Source organism: Oryctolagus cuniculus, chromosome 2 (genome assembly GCF_051225735.1).
Source record: "Oryctolagus cuniculus isolate XC-2025 breed Fujian yellow rabbit chromosome 2, ASM5122573v1, whole genome shotgun sequence".
Taxonomy (NCBI): Eukaryota; Metazoa; Chordata; class Mammalia; order Lagomorpha; family Leporidae; genus Oryctolagus; species Oryctolagus cuniculus.
The window spans coordinates 75,003,426-75,019,074 of NC_142868.1; the positions used below are offsets into that span (position 1 = coordinate 75,003,426).

General features: G+C 42.1%; 1 protein-coding gene across 1 annotated transcript in view; it reads right to left on the bottom strand.

The window, feature by feature from the left end:
- LOC100339702 (disintegrin and metalloproteinase domain-containing protein 25) overlaps positions 1 to 9,524 on the bottom strand; it is a 30,178-nt gene extending 20,654 nt beyond the window's left edge. Inside the window, exon 1 of the mRNA XM_089327018.1 lies at positions 7,676 to 9,524. Coding sequence (XP_089183144.1) covers positions 7,676 to 9,524 — 1,849 coding nt within the window. The remainder of the gene's footprint in view (positions 1 to 7,675) is intronic.
- Between the last annotated feature and the right edge of the window lie 6,125 nt (positions 9,525 to 15,649).

Here is a 15,649-nt window from a genome sequence, read left to right on the forward strand (position 1 = left end):
TTACTTCTTAGAGTAAATTCTTTCAATTCTCCCATTTAGTATAATGTTGGCAATGAGTTAAACAACTATAGACTTTATTGATGTATGTGTTTATTGGTGTATACGTTTATTGGTGTATGTGTTGCTCCTATACATGCCCATTTAGGCTTTTATCATAAAGGAATGTTGAATTTCATCAAATGCTTTTTCTGCATCTATTGAGATGAGTATATGGATTCTTTTAAACCTTATTCTGTTTATATGATAGATTATGTGTTTTGGTTTCCTTAGATTGAACTGCACTTGCATCCCTGGCATACATGCCAGTTATAGCTAGAGATTTCTCCCCCTCATTACTTGAAAAGAGCACAAAAAATTGAGCTAGGCCATCACACAAATTGGGCACAATGACTTTTACAGAAAAATCTGTGACAAAATAACGAATTGTACAAACTTTTCTAAGTTACACAGATAGTCCCAAAGACATAAGATAGTGAGATCATGCAGTGCTGGCATAAAAGGATACCATAGACTGAGTCACTTAATAAGAAAATAAAATTATTTTTCATAGTACTGGAATCTGGAAAGTGCAAGGTTGACAGGTCACATCATGTGAGTGCCTTTGTGGTGTGTTAATCCCATGGCAATGGGAAGGGCAAGAACAGATACGAAGAGACAGAACCTGCTTTTCTAACCAAGTCACTCTCATGATAACTCATGCATTCCCATGAAAATGGCCTGAATCCATGGAATCAGTAGCTTTTGCAGTAAAAGACTGTTAGCAATGTGTCTTAGGGTATTGCTTGGGTATGCTGTAATGTCTTTGGTTTCAGGTGGGTGTTTTTGTGTTGTTTCATGTATCTTCTCCAGGTGTAATCAACATTGGCAATAACTGCAAATTTCACTATTGCTAAAGCTACCGGGTTTTTGAGATTGTGCTGCCATTGTGATTCAGCTCCCTAGGGCAGGGTGGGTTCTCTAGGAGCTCTGGAGATTGTGTACCCAACTGTGGCATGGGATGCTTGTCAGATTCTGCTTGTTCTGTGAGGCCAGAGGCAACCCTGTGGGCCCAGGTAGGCGTGGTATAGTGCAATTGATAGTAGGCAAGGGCACCTGCCCACCTCTGAGAGCTGCCTAGCGGATGGGCAATACCAGTGAACCAAATGTCATGGGGGGCTGCACCACAGGTTATTGTGGTATGGCTAGCTAAGGGAAGTCTGTCCATATGTTTTCATAGCTGAGGATGGGTAGGCAGGCAGAACACCTGTTTGTCAGAACCTCAGTGGTCTGTGCCTCTAAGCATGGCTTGTTGCACTGTTTCTTGAGGCCACAGGAGGGTGGATGGAGCAACTGAATTGTTTCGCATGGATCTTGGTGTGCCTAGTCATTCAGTAAACCACTTAGCTGGTTTCCTCAGCTTCCGTGAATCAATACATTTAGGACTTGCAGCCTCGTTGACGTTAGGGCTGAGTGTGGCTGCCTACAAGGCAGGCAGGATATGCGTTAGTTTACTAAATGCTTACTGGAACCAGTGGCTGACCCCCAGCACCTTTACATTCCAATGAAATTCAATACAAGTTTTAAAAGACAGTTAAACTATTGTGTTGTGGAGTCTTCAAAACCCACCTGGGTTGGGAAGACCCCCAGCTAGATTTAATTCAAGCTCTTATCTTCCTGTATGTCGGAGTACAACCAGGAGAACTTGAGAGATGTAAAGTAAATTTTATTTAATTGCAAAGAGAAATTACACACACAGCTGGGAGTACATGCAGCCTCCATCCATGAGGACAGAAGGGCTTCTTCCCCCACCTAAGTTGAGGTTGTCATTTATGGGATGGGGCAGGTGCCTGGAGATTACCTAATTGAAAATTCATAGTAGGTGATATTTAGGTAGGACTTGAGTACCACTCATTTCTCTAACTCCTTTTTGGAAATCTGAAAAGTGTCATGCATGGCCCTATAGGGATGGAGCACACGCACATGCTCATCTCTAGGAAAGTGTCATAGTGTCTCACACTATGTGAGCCTCCGGTGCATGAAGGGAATATATGCCAGGCCTTCAGTTGTACTGGACATGTGCAGAAGCATGTATAAAAAGAGGTGAGTTTGGGTGCTGCATGTGTGTTCTGGCTCAGGTGCTGAAAGTCCCTCAGCAAGGACTTCCCATTTTAGTTACCTACCTGTCCACAATACAACCTTCTGTCCCTGATCTCCCAAAGCTCACATCTTCCTCACATACAGGCAAAACTCATTCCATCCCAATAGCTGCACAAACCTTAGCTGATTCGCTATCAGCTCAAAAGTACAATGTCCGGAGTTCCATCTGATTGAGATATGTTTGAGATTTAAGGGATGATTCTTCTGGAGCAAATGCACTGTGAGCCTGTGTAATTAAACACATTATCTCCTACCCAAATACAGTAGTGAGACAGGCTTAGAATAAACGTTTCTATACCAAAAGGGATACTACGACAAGAAGAAATGGGTAACTGACCCCAACCAAGTCTGAAAAACAACAGGGAAAACACCAAATCTTAAAGCTGGAGGAGAGTAAACTTTTTTAACTCCATGCATGTTTTCTGCACACACTGGGGCACTGGGGCCTATTTGTTCCTTGGAGGCTGGACCTCCAAGTCTTTAGGAATCTCCTGTCCTCCACCACTTATCTGGGCTCAGCCTACAATTCAGCTCCCTTTGGGTTGGACTCTGGTGTTTGAATCCCTCCTATGCTTGTCTGTACACTGGATGCACAACAGTTCTAGCATCTCAAGAGTGGCTCTACACCTGTCACACTTCAGTGGTTATGCCCCTGTGACAGTGGCTATGGAGGCTCTAAGACCGTAGGTGGAATCCTTTAAATCTAGGCAGAAGGAAGCTGTAATCTCCCAGCTTCTCTGTTCTGTGTCTCTGCATAATTAACACCACATGCTTTACACCAAGATTTGCTACTTGTGCTTCTGGACAGGTGGCTCGAGTATTGCTTGGGACCAGTTGAGCACTTTTGGAGTTATCAAGTACTACAGTGGAAATCAGGGAGCAGACACTTGATGCACCCCAGGAGAGTGAGCCCAAGATCCAATAGTCTGAGCAGGGACAGGATGACACTATGGCAGCTTTTAAAATCTCTGAAATGTTTTGAGTTCTTCCTCTTATTGTTTTGATGAAAATCCCCTGGCTTTTTTCCATTCACACTAATCATTTCCTCAGCAACTTGGCCACCTCTTTTGAGTTCTCTCTAGAATAAGACCTTCACTGTTTATACTGGCATCGTTGAGCATCCCAAATCTTTCCACCTTGAGTCCACTCATTTTCATGGTGAATTCTGTCTTTAAGAAATCTCTTTCCCCTAATATAGCACTGTAGATGGCTAAAAGCAGCCCTGCAGCAATTAAACACTTTGCTGCTTGCGTATTTTTTCGTACTAGGTATTCTAGTTTGTCACTCTTAATTTGTGCCAAAGCCTGGGCATGGACACAGTTCACTCAAGTTCTTTGCAATAGCACAAGCATACCTTAAAATTCATAGTACATGGAATTAAAAGAAACAGTTATTTTGGTGCAAAAGTAAACCTATGCATAGCTATTTTGTAATATCCATTTTCTATGAACTCTTCCTATGAAACATGGGTTGCTCTAAAAGACACTTACCATTTAATTCCATTTCTCATGAATGCTTTGAAGATGGCTTGTATAATCACCGTTGTCTTTCCTCCAGTTCCAGTACCTTATTCCAAATTTTTATCTGACACATCATCAATAGTCTTACTGTCCACATTTCTTCCAGTATTCTGATCATGACCACTAAAATAATCTCTAGAAATTTCTAGACTTTCTCTAGTCTTCTCTTATCCTGACTCCTATGCAGAATTTCCCATAAAACTATATTTACAACACTTCTTCTAGCCTGGTCCCTCGAATTTTTGTAGCTCCTACCCATTGCCCAGCTCCAATAAAGTATTTGTTATAGCAAGAATTTTATTCTTGGCATTAGTTTTTGGCTTTCATCATTTTATGTTGCTACAACAGAATTTCACAGTCTGGATCAATTATAGGGAAAAGAAATTTATTTCTCACTGTTAGAGATGCTTGGAAACTCTAGTGAAGAGCTGATTCTGGTGAGGGCCTTCGTGGTGCCTCCTCCCTTGGTGACATGCAGAAGAACAAGGAGAGTGCTTGAGACAGAGAATTCCCTTTTGTAACAAAGCCACTCTTCCAGTAACTAACTCACTCCCATGATAATGGCCTCAATCCATCTTGAGGGCCCTGCTAAACCCCTCTCAAGGGATCCATTTGCCAATGCCATTACTTGGCAACCAGGTTTCAGCTTGAGTTTTGGAAGGGGAATTCAAACCATAGCAGCATGTTTGGAAATATCTTATCATGTACTCATAATTGTGTAGAAAACAACCACTGACTCGCCAGATGACTACACTAAAGATTCTTCTTCATTTCCTGTTAGAAAGGTAAACTTGAAAGCCAATTACATAAATCATTTAGGAATTGATGAGATAAAAAGTGAATATTTAGTAAATCGTGGACTAATTCTCCTTGCAAATAACATGTTGTTCTGGTATGAGACTGCCAGACTCTCCATTTGGGGTGTATGTAACTATTAATCTCTGTCATATAGCCTCTTTAAAAAAAAAAAAAACTGGATACCTAACTTGTAGCTAAGTGTCCATCCAAGGATCTTTGCTATTTTCGATTTTTATTTATTTGAGAGGAAGATTTACTGACAGAAGGAGAGACAGATAGAAAAGTCATCCAATTTCCAAATGGCCACAATAGCAAGAGCTAGGACCACCGTGAAGCCAGGTGCCAGGAGCTTCCTCCAGGTCCCCCACGTGAGTAGAGGGGCCTACGAGGTTGTGCCGTTTTCCACTGCTTTCCCAGCCGTGAGCTGAGAGCTTCACTGGAAGAGGAGCAGGCAGCTCACAGATTGGCACCCATGTGGGATGTCGGCGCCCAGATGGAGGCCTAGTCTACAAAGCCACAGTGCTGACCCCAAGTAAAGCCTCTGAATGGAACAAACCCTCTTTTACTATGTCTTGTGTCTCAGGTATGACATGATTTTAGAAAACTATGCCTCTTAGAAATTACAGGTTGGGCCGGCGCTGTGGCGTAATGGGTAAAGCCACCACCTTCAGTGCCAGCATCCCTTAAGGGTGTCCTTTTGAGTCCCCGTTGCTCTACTTCCAATCCAGCTCTCTGCTATGACCTGAGAAAGCAGTGGAAGATGGCCACAGTGCTTGGGCCCCTGCACAAGTGTGGGAGACCTGGAAGAAGCTCTGGCTCCTGGCTTCAGATTGGTGCAGCTCTAGCCATTGCAGCCAATTGGGGAGTGAACCAGCGTATGGAAGATTCTCTCTCTCTGCCTCTCCTTCTCTCTCTGTGTAACTATAACTTTCATGTAAAATAAATAATCTTTTTTTAAAAATTGCAGGTTATCATTTGGGGCTCTCGCAAAGCCCACGAGTTCAGCTAATTTTAAAATTATTTATTTATTTGAAAGTCAGAGTTACACAGAGAGAGAAGGAAAACAGAGAGAGAGAGGTCATCCATATGCTGGTTCACTCCCAAACTGGCCACAATGGCTGGAGGCTGCCCCGATCTGAAGCCAGGTACCAGGATCTTTTTCCAGGTCTCCCACACTTGTGCAGGGGCCCAAGCACTGTGGCCATCTTCCACTGCTTTCTCAGGCCATAGCAGAGCGCTGGATTGGAAGTGGAATAGCCAGGATTGAACCAGTGCCCAATTGGGATGCTGGTACTGCAGGCAGTGGCTTTTCCCGCTACGACACAGCTCTGGCTCTCAAAACACAGCTAATGTGTTTTGAGGAAACACGATCCTATATCGAAGCCCTCAAAAGGTCTACTTCATGAACCTTTTCCTGTGCAGCAACTAAGAAGATCTGTGCTTTCCCTTTCTCTCAGCAGAGATCCTTTTTCAGGCCAGGCCTCAACCTCAGGTACATCCAGCATCAGCGCATGTCCCAAGGAAAAAGGGCTGTCCATACTCAGCTTTTTTTAAAGTTGTTTTCCATGAAAAGTTTTAGTTCATCTAGTTCTCCTTGCTTCCAGAGCTCTCTGAAACTTTTAAAATATGTTTACTAAAGTTTAATTGGGATTTCTAGTTTCCCCCACCTGAGGGGAAATATTGTTATCTAAGGCTTATTAGTATCCTACACAGAATGCTAAACATCTTCTTATCCTGCTTTATAATCTGTGTTGCAAAGGGGTTGGCTGGCAAATGCCCTTATCCTCTGTTTATAGGTTCTGAAGATGTTTTATGTCTGTTTACATCATTCCCGATGACGGTAAAGTCCAGTGGTGAGAAAAATTAGATCTTCCTGCTGTCTGGTTCCTCCCTGTCCTCTTCACTATACCTTGGTGAGTTTTGTATCCATCAGAGATCAACCACAAAATGAGAACTTTCATTACTACGAGAAGCACTGGCAATCTAACTAGCAGGTGTAGTGATCACTGGAGTTCAATGGGAAGTGGTTGGGGTTGTTTGAACCTACTGCTTGGGAATTGAGTACAGCCAGCTTGATGGTGGGACCTTTGGAATTTGGCAGGGGCTCAGAGACCTGCGACTCAATCCTTAGGACGTGCTCTTTGGTGACTCCTAGGATACCTGGGGCTTACACTAATGCAGGTTCTGGAAGCTACTAAATATGTCTATACGTAGTGTTAATTTCCTGAGTGAAGGCTACGGCTGTAACCATGGAGAAAGCTGGTACTGAGACAACACTGAAACAGGTTTATAGTACCCGTCTAGCTTGTACTTTATAGGCAGAAACCAATGGGGGTCTGGCCAAGAAGAAATGCCAGTCATCATTTCCCATCCCTCGTGTGGCAAAACACGCAGGAGGCCAAACAGGAAAGAGGTTTGGAATACCAAGACAGAAAATGAACCCCGACCCACCCCATCTTGGTCACTGCCTTTGGTCAGGAGAAACAAAGAGACTAATTCCATGGAAAATAAGCCTTCAAAATTTCTTAAAGCAATGAGAAGTATGAATATACTAGGACTTCACCTTCATTTATTAGGTTTCATTTATGATTGAGATGACATAGTGGGTTTTAAAGGTTTTTCAAGTCTTTCTGCCACATGCAATGACATTTCTACTGCCAGGACAACAGAAAAAACAAATGTAAGGGAAATTCCAAAGGTTGGGGTTATTTTCAGTAAGTGTGAATCTTCCCCCTTTCATCTTAGGAGAATTAAGAGATTCTACTCTCCTTAAGGTGGAGCTGAAACACTCTGCGCTCCCTCTGGTGGAGGCCCTCATTTGGGTGGAGCTGCAGTAGTCTGCCCAGCCTTGGGGGGAGCTGCAGCACTCTGGGCATCCTTGGGTGGAGGTCCAGCACCCTTCCCTGCCTTGGCTGATGGTCCAGCACCTGGTCCTCCCGGGGGTGGAGGAGCAGCTCCAGGCGTTTCCGCTGGTGGAGGAGCAGCTCCAGCTCCAGGCTTTCCCGCGGGTGGAGGAGCAGCTCCAGGCTTTCCCGCGGGTGGAGGAGCAGCTCCAGGCTTTCCTGCGGGTGGAGGAGCAGTTTTCTCTTTTTCCTCAGAGGATTTCTTCTTCTTGCAAAAGAAACACAACATACATAAAAGCAAAAGCAATAATAATATCAACAAAATAAGTAGCCAAATATAAATGGTGCTTTTTTGTTTTTTGCGTTTTCTTTTTTTACCAGGGGGTCCACTGTCAATACTACCTCCTACACCTTCTTCTTCACAGGTGGGTGGGTCCCACTTAGAGTCACAGTGGCAGTGGTCTTTGCTGTTACAGACTCCATGCTCATGGCAGAATTTAGGTGAACAAGTATATACTGGAGGTAACACAAAGGTGCACTTCCTGTTGACACATATAGAGTTTACATCACACTCTGTACCATCTTTCACATCACCAGTGTCAGCTATGGTCATCCCGAAGTGGTAGTCAGTGCCCCAACAAGAAGTGCCATTGATGTTAATCCAATGCACAGAAGTATGGTCTTCATTCATGCTGATTGTTTTCACAGTGTCACACTGAATTCTCCCACACATAACATCTGTAGTATCACATGCTGTATATGATACGGTATCATTACCACAATTACCAAAACGATCACCACGGGTATTCATTTCACTGTAGCACACCTGCTTTGCATTCGTGGCTTCCTCGCCAAAAATTTGTTTGCACTGCCTCTCCCGGGAAGGGCAACTTTTGTTGTAGCAGTGGCTAGTTCCCATGCAAGTCTGTCCATTTCGTATGTAGACATCTTCTGGACACTCCGCTGATGTTCCGTTGCACCACTCTGGAAGATCACATTCATTTTCCTGTTTTCTACACATTTCCCCTATTTCCCTGAACTGGCAGTCCTTGCAACAAAGCCCAGAAGCACAGACAGCCCCAGGTTTCAGAGTACAGTTTGTAAAACAACAGGCATCTTGTTCACACTGCTTATAGGTTCCACAGTCACACTGCTCGTTTCCATCAACCATACCGTCCCCACATATGTATTTTGCGCGATGTGGTGTGTTGCGCATACAGGTTGTTTGTTGCATAATTATTAATAAAGAATTAATACTACAGTTGCTAAATGCTTCTGTCACACGATCAGTTGGAGACATTACACATGTGGGCCTCCCACATGTACATTTCCCTGTATCATGTGGGAAATTCAAATTATGACCAATCTCATGTGCCACAATAAGTACAAAATCAAGTAAGTCCTCATCTAATAAAAATTTAGCGGCTGAACAGCTATTCTGTTTGCATACACTTCCCGCCTTTGAATCGGCATTCAGCCAAGTCTGATAATACACCCAAATATGGGCAATATCATGTGGCATTCGGGCATCCAAATGCGTCATCTTCCAATCGCAAAAATCATTTAGTACTCTACTCATAGATGTGTAATTTGGCAGGAAGTTTTGTTCATTCCAAATCTCCAATCCAACTAAAGCAATAAACACATCAATTTTATCAAAAACAGAATTTAGTTCATTCATCACGACTAATGCATCCTGTATCATCTGTGTGACATTGCCATTCCGGAAAAGGAATCGTGGATGGTCTTGAACCACTGCATATTCTAAATTCCATCTGTGGGTCCACATCCCCTCATAGTTTTCTTGCATAAGAGGGCGATTCTTACTGTCTTGAAACCCTAGTTGCTCTGCTATCTCTTCTGCTGATTGCCATTCCGTAGACTGGAATTCTGTCTCAATGTAATGTCGTCTATGAATCAGATGTTCATGTGTGGTAGAAAACTTTTTGGGCTTGATTTCATACAAAATGCCATTTATCTGTAGCATTCCTTGCAAGCCCCCAAAACAGGAGCTAAGAGCAACAGTGGATTCTGGCTGTCCTTCCACATAACCCTGATAGTGGCAGTCATCCTGGATAAAAGGCTGATCTTCATGGGGAGCTCCCTCGTCTGTGTAGGTGAACACAGGGAAGTGTCTGAATGACAAAAGCTTTCTGACCTTCATGTGGATAATGTGTCTCTGCCCTTCAATGTGCAGGCTATAGGAGAGCCAGCCTGGAGTCTTCATACCTTTCCCAGTGCCAGTTAACCTCAAGGGTATTACCACTTCTGAGTGCTTGCGCTGTTGAGAGTGCCCAATGTGGAGCCATCCAGAAAGAAAGAGACCCACTCCCAGCCAGAGTTTCAGGACAGTGAACCTCCCATGCAGCAGGACCTCAGCCACAGCCATGAGAGCAAAGCGAGGTAGGCAGGAGACACTGCAGGTCTTTGCCTCCCTTTGAGTTGGTTGCATTCAGCCTGAATTTAGTGGCGTTTCTTCTGACAGAGCCAATCCATCAGAGTAGAGAGCTGAAAGAACAAAGAAAAATCAGACAGAGTCAGGGGCAGCATTAAGAGTTGGGGAACATGGAGGAACAATGGGTGTATGTGTGTGTGTGTGTGTGTGTGAGTTAAAATTGATTTGTGTGTGGCTCAACACATGAGTCAATATGTGCGTTGGAGATGCTGTTAAAGATTGGTGACCCACACTCAGAATGTGGATATTCAAAACGATGACAGTTGGCTAAAGGTTGAGAAATACTGAACGTAGGTGAATGACACATGAATTTATTACACTGATGCCCAAATATACAAATATGAGGGAACTTCACAAAGATTATGGAAAGATAGAATTAAGAGATGTTTATTTTGGTGCAAAGATTTTGAAACACATCCTTAGTTGCTTTCATAACACACATTTGCCATCAGCCATTTGAGACCCCTCAGAAGTGTGGATATTTCTGCAATGAAAATTGTTAAATGGTCTTAAAGTAAAGGCAAAAGTATCTTATTCTAATGGGGGAATCTTTTATACATATTGACTTAGAATAAACATACATAGTTCTTCCTTTGAATTTCAGCTGAGAAGTTAGTCACATCACTGAGGAGATACATGTATAAAATATGCACTGTATATGTGTAATATTTTCTACTACGTACTTCTGTGCAACCAATAATTTCCTGTCCTGTGTTCATCTGATTTTGTTAAGATGCAAAATATCCAAGCACCAATTGTCATTCCAAAGTCATATGCCTTGTAATGGAGACTTTAATTCAATAAAACTATAAAGAGTAGTGTGAAAGGAGGGAGGAGTACCTTGGGATGATAGGTGTTACCCAAATATGCTTATATTTGATTATCTTCATAGGAATCCTACCATTTTTCCAAACCACTGGCCATATAAAATGAAAATGGTATCCAGCTAGCTGGAGAAGTAACAGTGGAAGATGGCAGAATGATGAAAATGAAACAAAGTACCTTTGTAAATGTTAAGGAAATCAGTGAACCCCCAAAGAAAGGATGAATGTCTGGGGTGAGGTAATGTTAGTGGGGCAAAGACATCAAGATAGCTGGCAGTGTAGGGTTAGAAAGTACCCACCTCCCGAGATTGATCTAGCAATGTATTTATCGAAAAATAAAATAAGATTCACATATATAATTCGTATAAAAACATATCAACAACAGTATGATCTCAGTAATACAAAGACAAATTTCATCACATTTTCTGAAAATAAAAAATCTGGTTCCAGCTCAGCACCTCTTTATCTATGCTGGTTTGTTGCTTTTCTCTTGAATCAAACATTCATAAAGGCACATAATCTGTAAACACTTTGTTGCAGACTTCATGAGCACAGATGGCTCATATAGGCCTAGATTAATTAATGGTGTGGAGTATGAATTTAGGAAAAGTGTTGGAAGAGAAATATACTTTATAATACCTTAAAATTACATCCAGTATTTTACAGATAAAGTGCTTTTTTCATTATTTACTGAGAGTACCCAGGTATTCATCGGGTTGCTAAAATAAAGACATTATTAAAATAATGAGACCAAGAACTACCAAGTTGTTTGAAAACAGAGAGAAAAGACACAGGAAAATGAGATCTACAATGAGGAATCTAAAATGCACTGATCAGTTCAGTTTCCCACGGTAGAAGACACAGAAAAGAACTATGGGGGTGCGGAGCCAAGATGGCAGAATAGTGAGGGCGCGCACTGATAGTCCGGGAGAAGATAGTTTAATAAAAGTGGAGTTACTGGAGTCTCAGGGAAAAGCTCGGGAAAAAAATTGCAGAGGACTGTGAAAATCTGAGGGTGGGAGAGAGAACTCACGGTGTACACAAACTCAGTAAGTAACCTTGGCAACCCAGGGGGAGACTGCAGAGAAATTTGAGACCACACTGAGGGCTGCATAGACCCTTTGTGTGGTCCCTGGGGTAGAGCAGACGAATACCGACAGGGGCCAGATTTCATATATCGACTACCCTCAAATCCGTTCAGCTGTGCAGAATTACTGCCCTTCTGAGTCAAAAAGAAAAAAAAAAAAGAAAGAGAGAGAGAAAGGGAGAGCAAGAGCGAGAGCGAGAGCGAGAGAGAGAGAGAGAGAGAGAACAACCTGGGTGAGTCACCTTGGGCTCACCCTTAACCCTGAAGAACCAAACAGAGCTCTCTGGCCACACCCATCACAGCCTCTAAGGATCCATCAAAAGCAGACAGTCCACTTAATCTAGAGTCATAGTATAAGGAGAAAAACCACTACAGCGAAGAAACCAAAGAATATCTCCACAAGGCCAAACAACAAACACAGAAATCAAGGAAACAAGAACAAGGAAGACACTATGATGCCCCAAATGAACAAGACACCCCAATTCGAGATTATGAAGATGATGAGATAGAAGAAGTGCAAGAAACGGATCTTAAAAATTTGATAAGAACATTAAGAAGTTCTCAAAAACAAATTCTTGAACTATAGAAATCCTTACTGGACAGGATAGAAAATCTCTCACGCGAAAATGAAATCTTAAGGAGGAATCAAAATGAAATGAAGCAACTAGTAGAACGTGAAACTGTGATAGTGAAGAGAAATCATAATGAGGAATTCAATAGATCAAATGACAAACACATTAGAGAGCCTTAAAAACAGAATAAGTGAAGCAGAAGAGAGAATATCGGACTTAGAAGACAGAGAACAGGAAAGTAGACAGTCAGACCAAAGAAAAGAAGAGGAAATTAGAAATCCAAAAAATACTATTAAAAATCCCAACATTTGGGTTCTGGGAGTTCCTGAAGGCATGGAGAGGGAGAAAAGATTAGAAGGCCTTTTTAGTGAGATACTAGCAGAAAATTTCCTGGGTTTGGAGAAGGACAGACACATCCTAGTACAGGAAGCTCAAAGTCAAAGGAATCACATAAACAAGACTAGTGTCTGAAAATACTAACTGATAGAATAAAAAAAAAAAAAAAAGGAGCGAACGATCCAACATGGGAAGCGGGATACACAGCAGACTCATAGAATGGCAGATGTCCTAAACAACACTGTGGCCTCAGAATCAGCCCTTAAGGCATTTGGATCTGGCTGAAGAGCCCATGAGAGTATTTCAGGCATGGAAAGCCAAGACACTCTGACAAAAAAAAAAAAAATGACCTAAATGAAAGATCTCTGCGAGTGATATCCCAGTGGAAAGAACAGGTCATCAAAGAAGGAGGTACCTTTCTCTGAAGGGAGGAGAGAACTTCCACTTTGACTATGACCTTGTCTAAATATGATCAGAGTTGGTGAACTCAAAAGGCTTCCATAGCCTTGGAAACTCATGACAAGAGCCTAGGGTGATTACTGATGCCATAAACAAGAGTGTCAATTGTTAAGTCAACAACAGGAGTCACTGTGCACTTACTCCTCATGTAGGATCTCTGTCCTTAATGTGCTGTACATTGTGATTTAATGCTATAACTAGTACTCAAACAGTATTTTTCACTTTATGTTTTTGTGTGGGTGCAAACTGTTGAAATCTTTACTTAATATATACTAAATTGATCTTCTGTATATAAAGAGAATTGAAAATGAATCTTGATGTGAATGGAAGGGGAGAGGGAGCGGGAGATGGGAGGGTTGTGGGTTGGAGGGAAGTTATGGGGGCAGGGAAAGCCATTGTAATCCGTAAGCTGTACTTTGGAAATGTATATTCATTAAATAAAAGTTAAAAAAAAGAACTGTGTCAAATTTGGCAGCTTAACTCATTTATCCTTGGCTTTTCTTGTAAGTGAATGAAAAATTCACCGCTTCTCTGCAAAATCCCTTTCTTGTCTCTTAGGGAATCTTGTTTTTGTGAAATGCAGCATCAGTTTCATGTCTACCCATACTTCATTATGTTGAGCTCTGTGGTCCTATGTAATTCTACAAAAATTTCTCTGTGAACAATGTGTGAAGGCAGCAGTGTCAGATCTCCATTCCCAGAATTCCTGTTTACCATACAGACCAGGTGTTTTTTTTTTAACTTTTGCTTTGATTACCAAAGCTACTTTTTTTTTTTTTTTGACAGGCAGAGTGGACAGTGAGAGAGAGAGACAGAGAGAAAGGTCTTCCTTTGCCGTTGGTTCACCCTCCAATGGCCGCCGCGGCCGGCGCGCTGCGGCCGGCGCACCGCGCTGATCCGATGGCAGGAGCCAGGAGCCAGGTGCTTTTCCTGGTCTCCCATGGGGTACAGGGCCCAAGCACCTGGGCCATCCTCCACTGCACTCCCTGGCCACAGCAGAGGGCTGGCCTGGAAGAGGGGCAACCGGGACAGAATCCGGCGCCCCGACCGGGACTAGAACCCGGTGTGCCGGCGCCGCTAGGCGGAGGATTAGCCTAGTGAGCCGCGGCGCCGGCCCACCAAAGCTACTTTCAAACCTTTGAACTGATGGACAACTTGATTATGCTATTATTTACCTTTCCTCCTGATTCTTAACACCAACCCCTGAAATCAATCCTGTACCAGCTAACAAAGCTGGGTCTGATTTAGTGCTTTCTTCTCTGCTAAATTTGTCCATATATTAACTGTCTTTAGCAAGCTTGAGGACTCCTAGTGCCTAGTTTTCCTTTTTTCCCTTACAATTAATCTTCAGTGATCTTTAGCTATCTAACCATATCTGTGACCTGTTTTGTGTCACTCTTGATAACCCTAACTCTGCTGTGTTAGTACTTAATTATCACACATTCTTAATTGAAGCTCAATTGTCAAACCAAAACTAGAAGATTGAAATAATTCTTCCCTTTGCCCCAGTTTTCAAGTTCACAACCTGCACCTTTCATTTCTTTAGCTGAGCTCTAGACTCGATGGTTTCAATCATGTTGACCAAAGTCCTCATCTAACACTGGATTATTCCTTGTGACTGCTTTTGTCTGTCCTCCAACACATTGCAAAGTTTCTGGGAAAATAAGTCACAGGGTCTAGTTAGGGAGGGAGCATAAAATGAGGTAACACAAACAGGGAAAGTTAGCTTGACACCTCAGTCCGCTGTAGGAAGTCATACAGATACTTGGTTCACACACACCCCTGCTTTTAATAATGTATGCTTTCCTGTCCATGTTGCTTTTTAACTATGTGATTTTCTAGATTTCCTGGTGAATACATAGTACCCTCAGTTGAAAATTGATGTTGTCTTTGTTTTTTGCAAGTTGTGATTGCTGAGTTTCAACAATGGTCATATATGTTGTATAGCCACAAATTCACACATCAGGTATTTTCTCCACTCTTTATTGTTGCAGATAAGTGATAGGAGATGTGTTTCTAGCCATCCATGCTCCCAGTCATTAATGTGACAAGAGTGCCTTGATTGCTTGGGTCATTAAATAAAATAAAGAGAAGTCTTCATAAAATACCAAGAGTCCTCGAGAGGAAAATTCATCAGAAGAAATTTCTGTGCACAACCACTCTGAATTGTGAGTAAAATTATGATGTGCTGCCTTTGTTTCCATTTCTCTCTTCATAAATGTTGGGTAATTTTTATTGAATATGAAGTTTTTCTGTGATAGAAGAGGTTATTTCCTAATAATGTAGACTGTTGAGAGTGAACTTAACCAATATCTATCTGTGAGAATTTATTCCCAGGTCCTCAACTTGCACATAGGTAATAAGGCAACAAACTTGTTGCAGTTAACATAGCACACCACAAATGTGTAGGAATGAAACAGAAATCTTGTGATCTGATTGTTGCTTTTACCCTTGAAATACTCCTGCAGAACTGTGGTCTGTTTTTCACTTGTTGAATATTATGGCTAGTGTTGCATTAAGCCTGTGATTATAAATTAGATTGAAATTAAGTTTTTGCTAAAATTAAAGAAATAAAAAGAAAGTTCAGAAGGAGATTGAGAGAGAGAGACAGAAAGACAG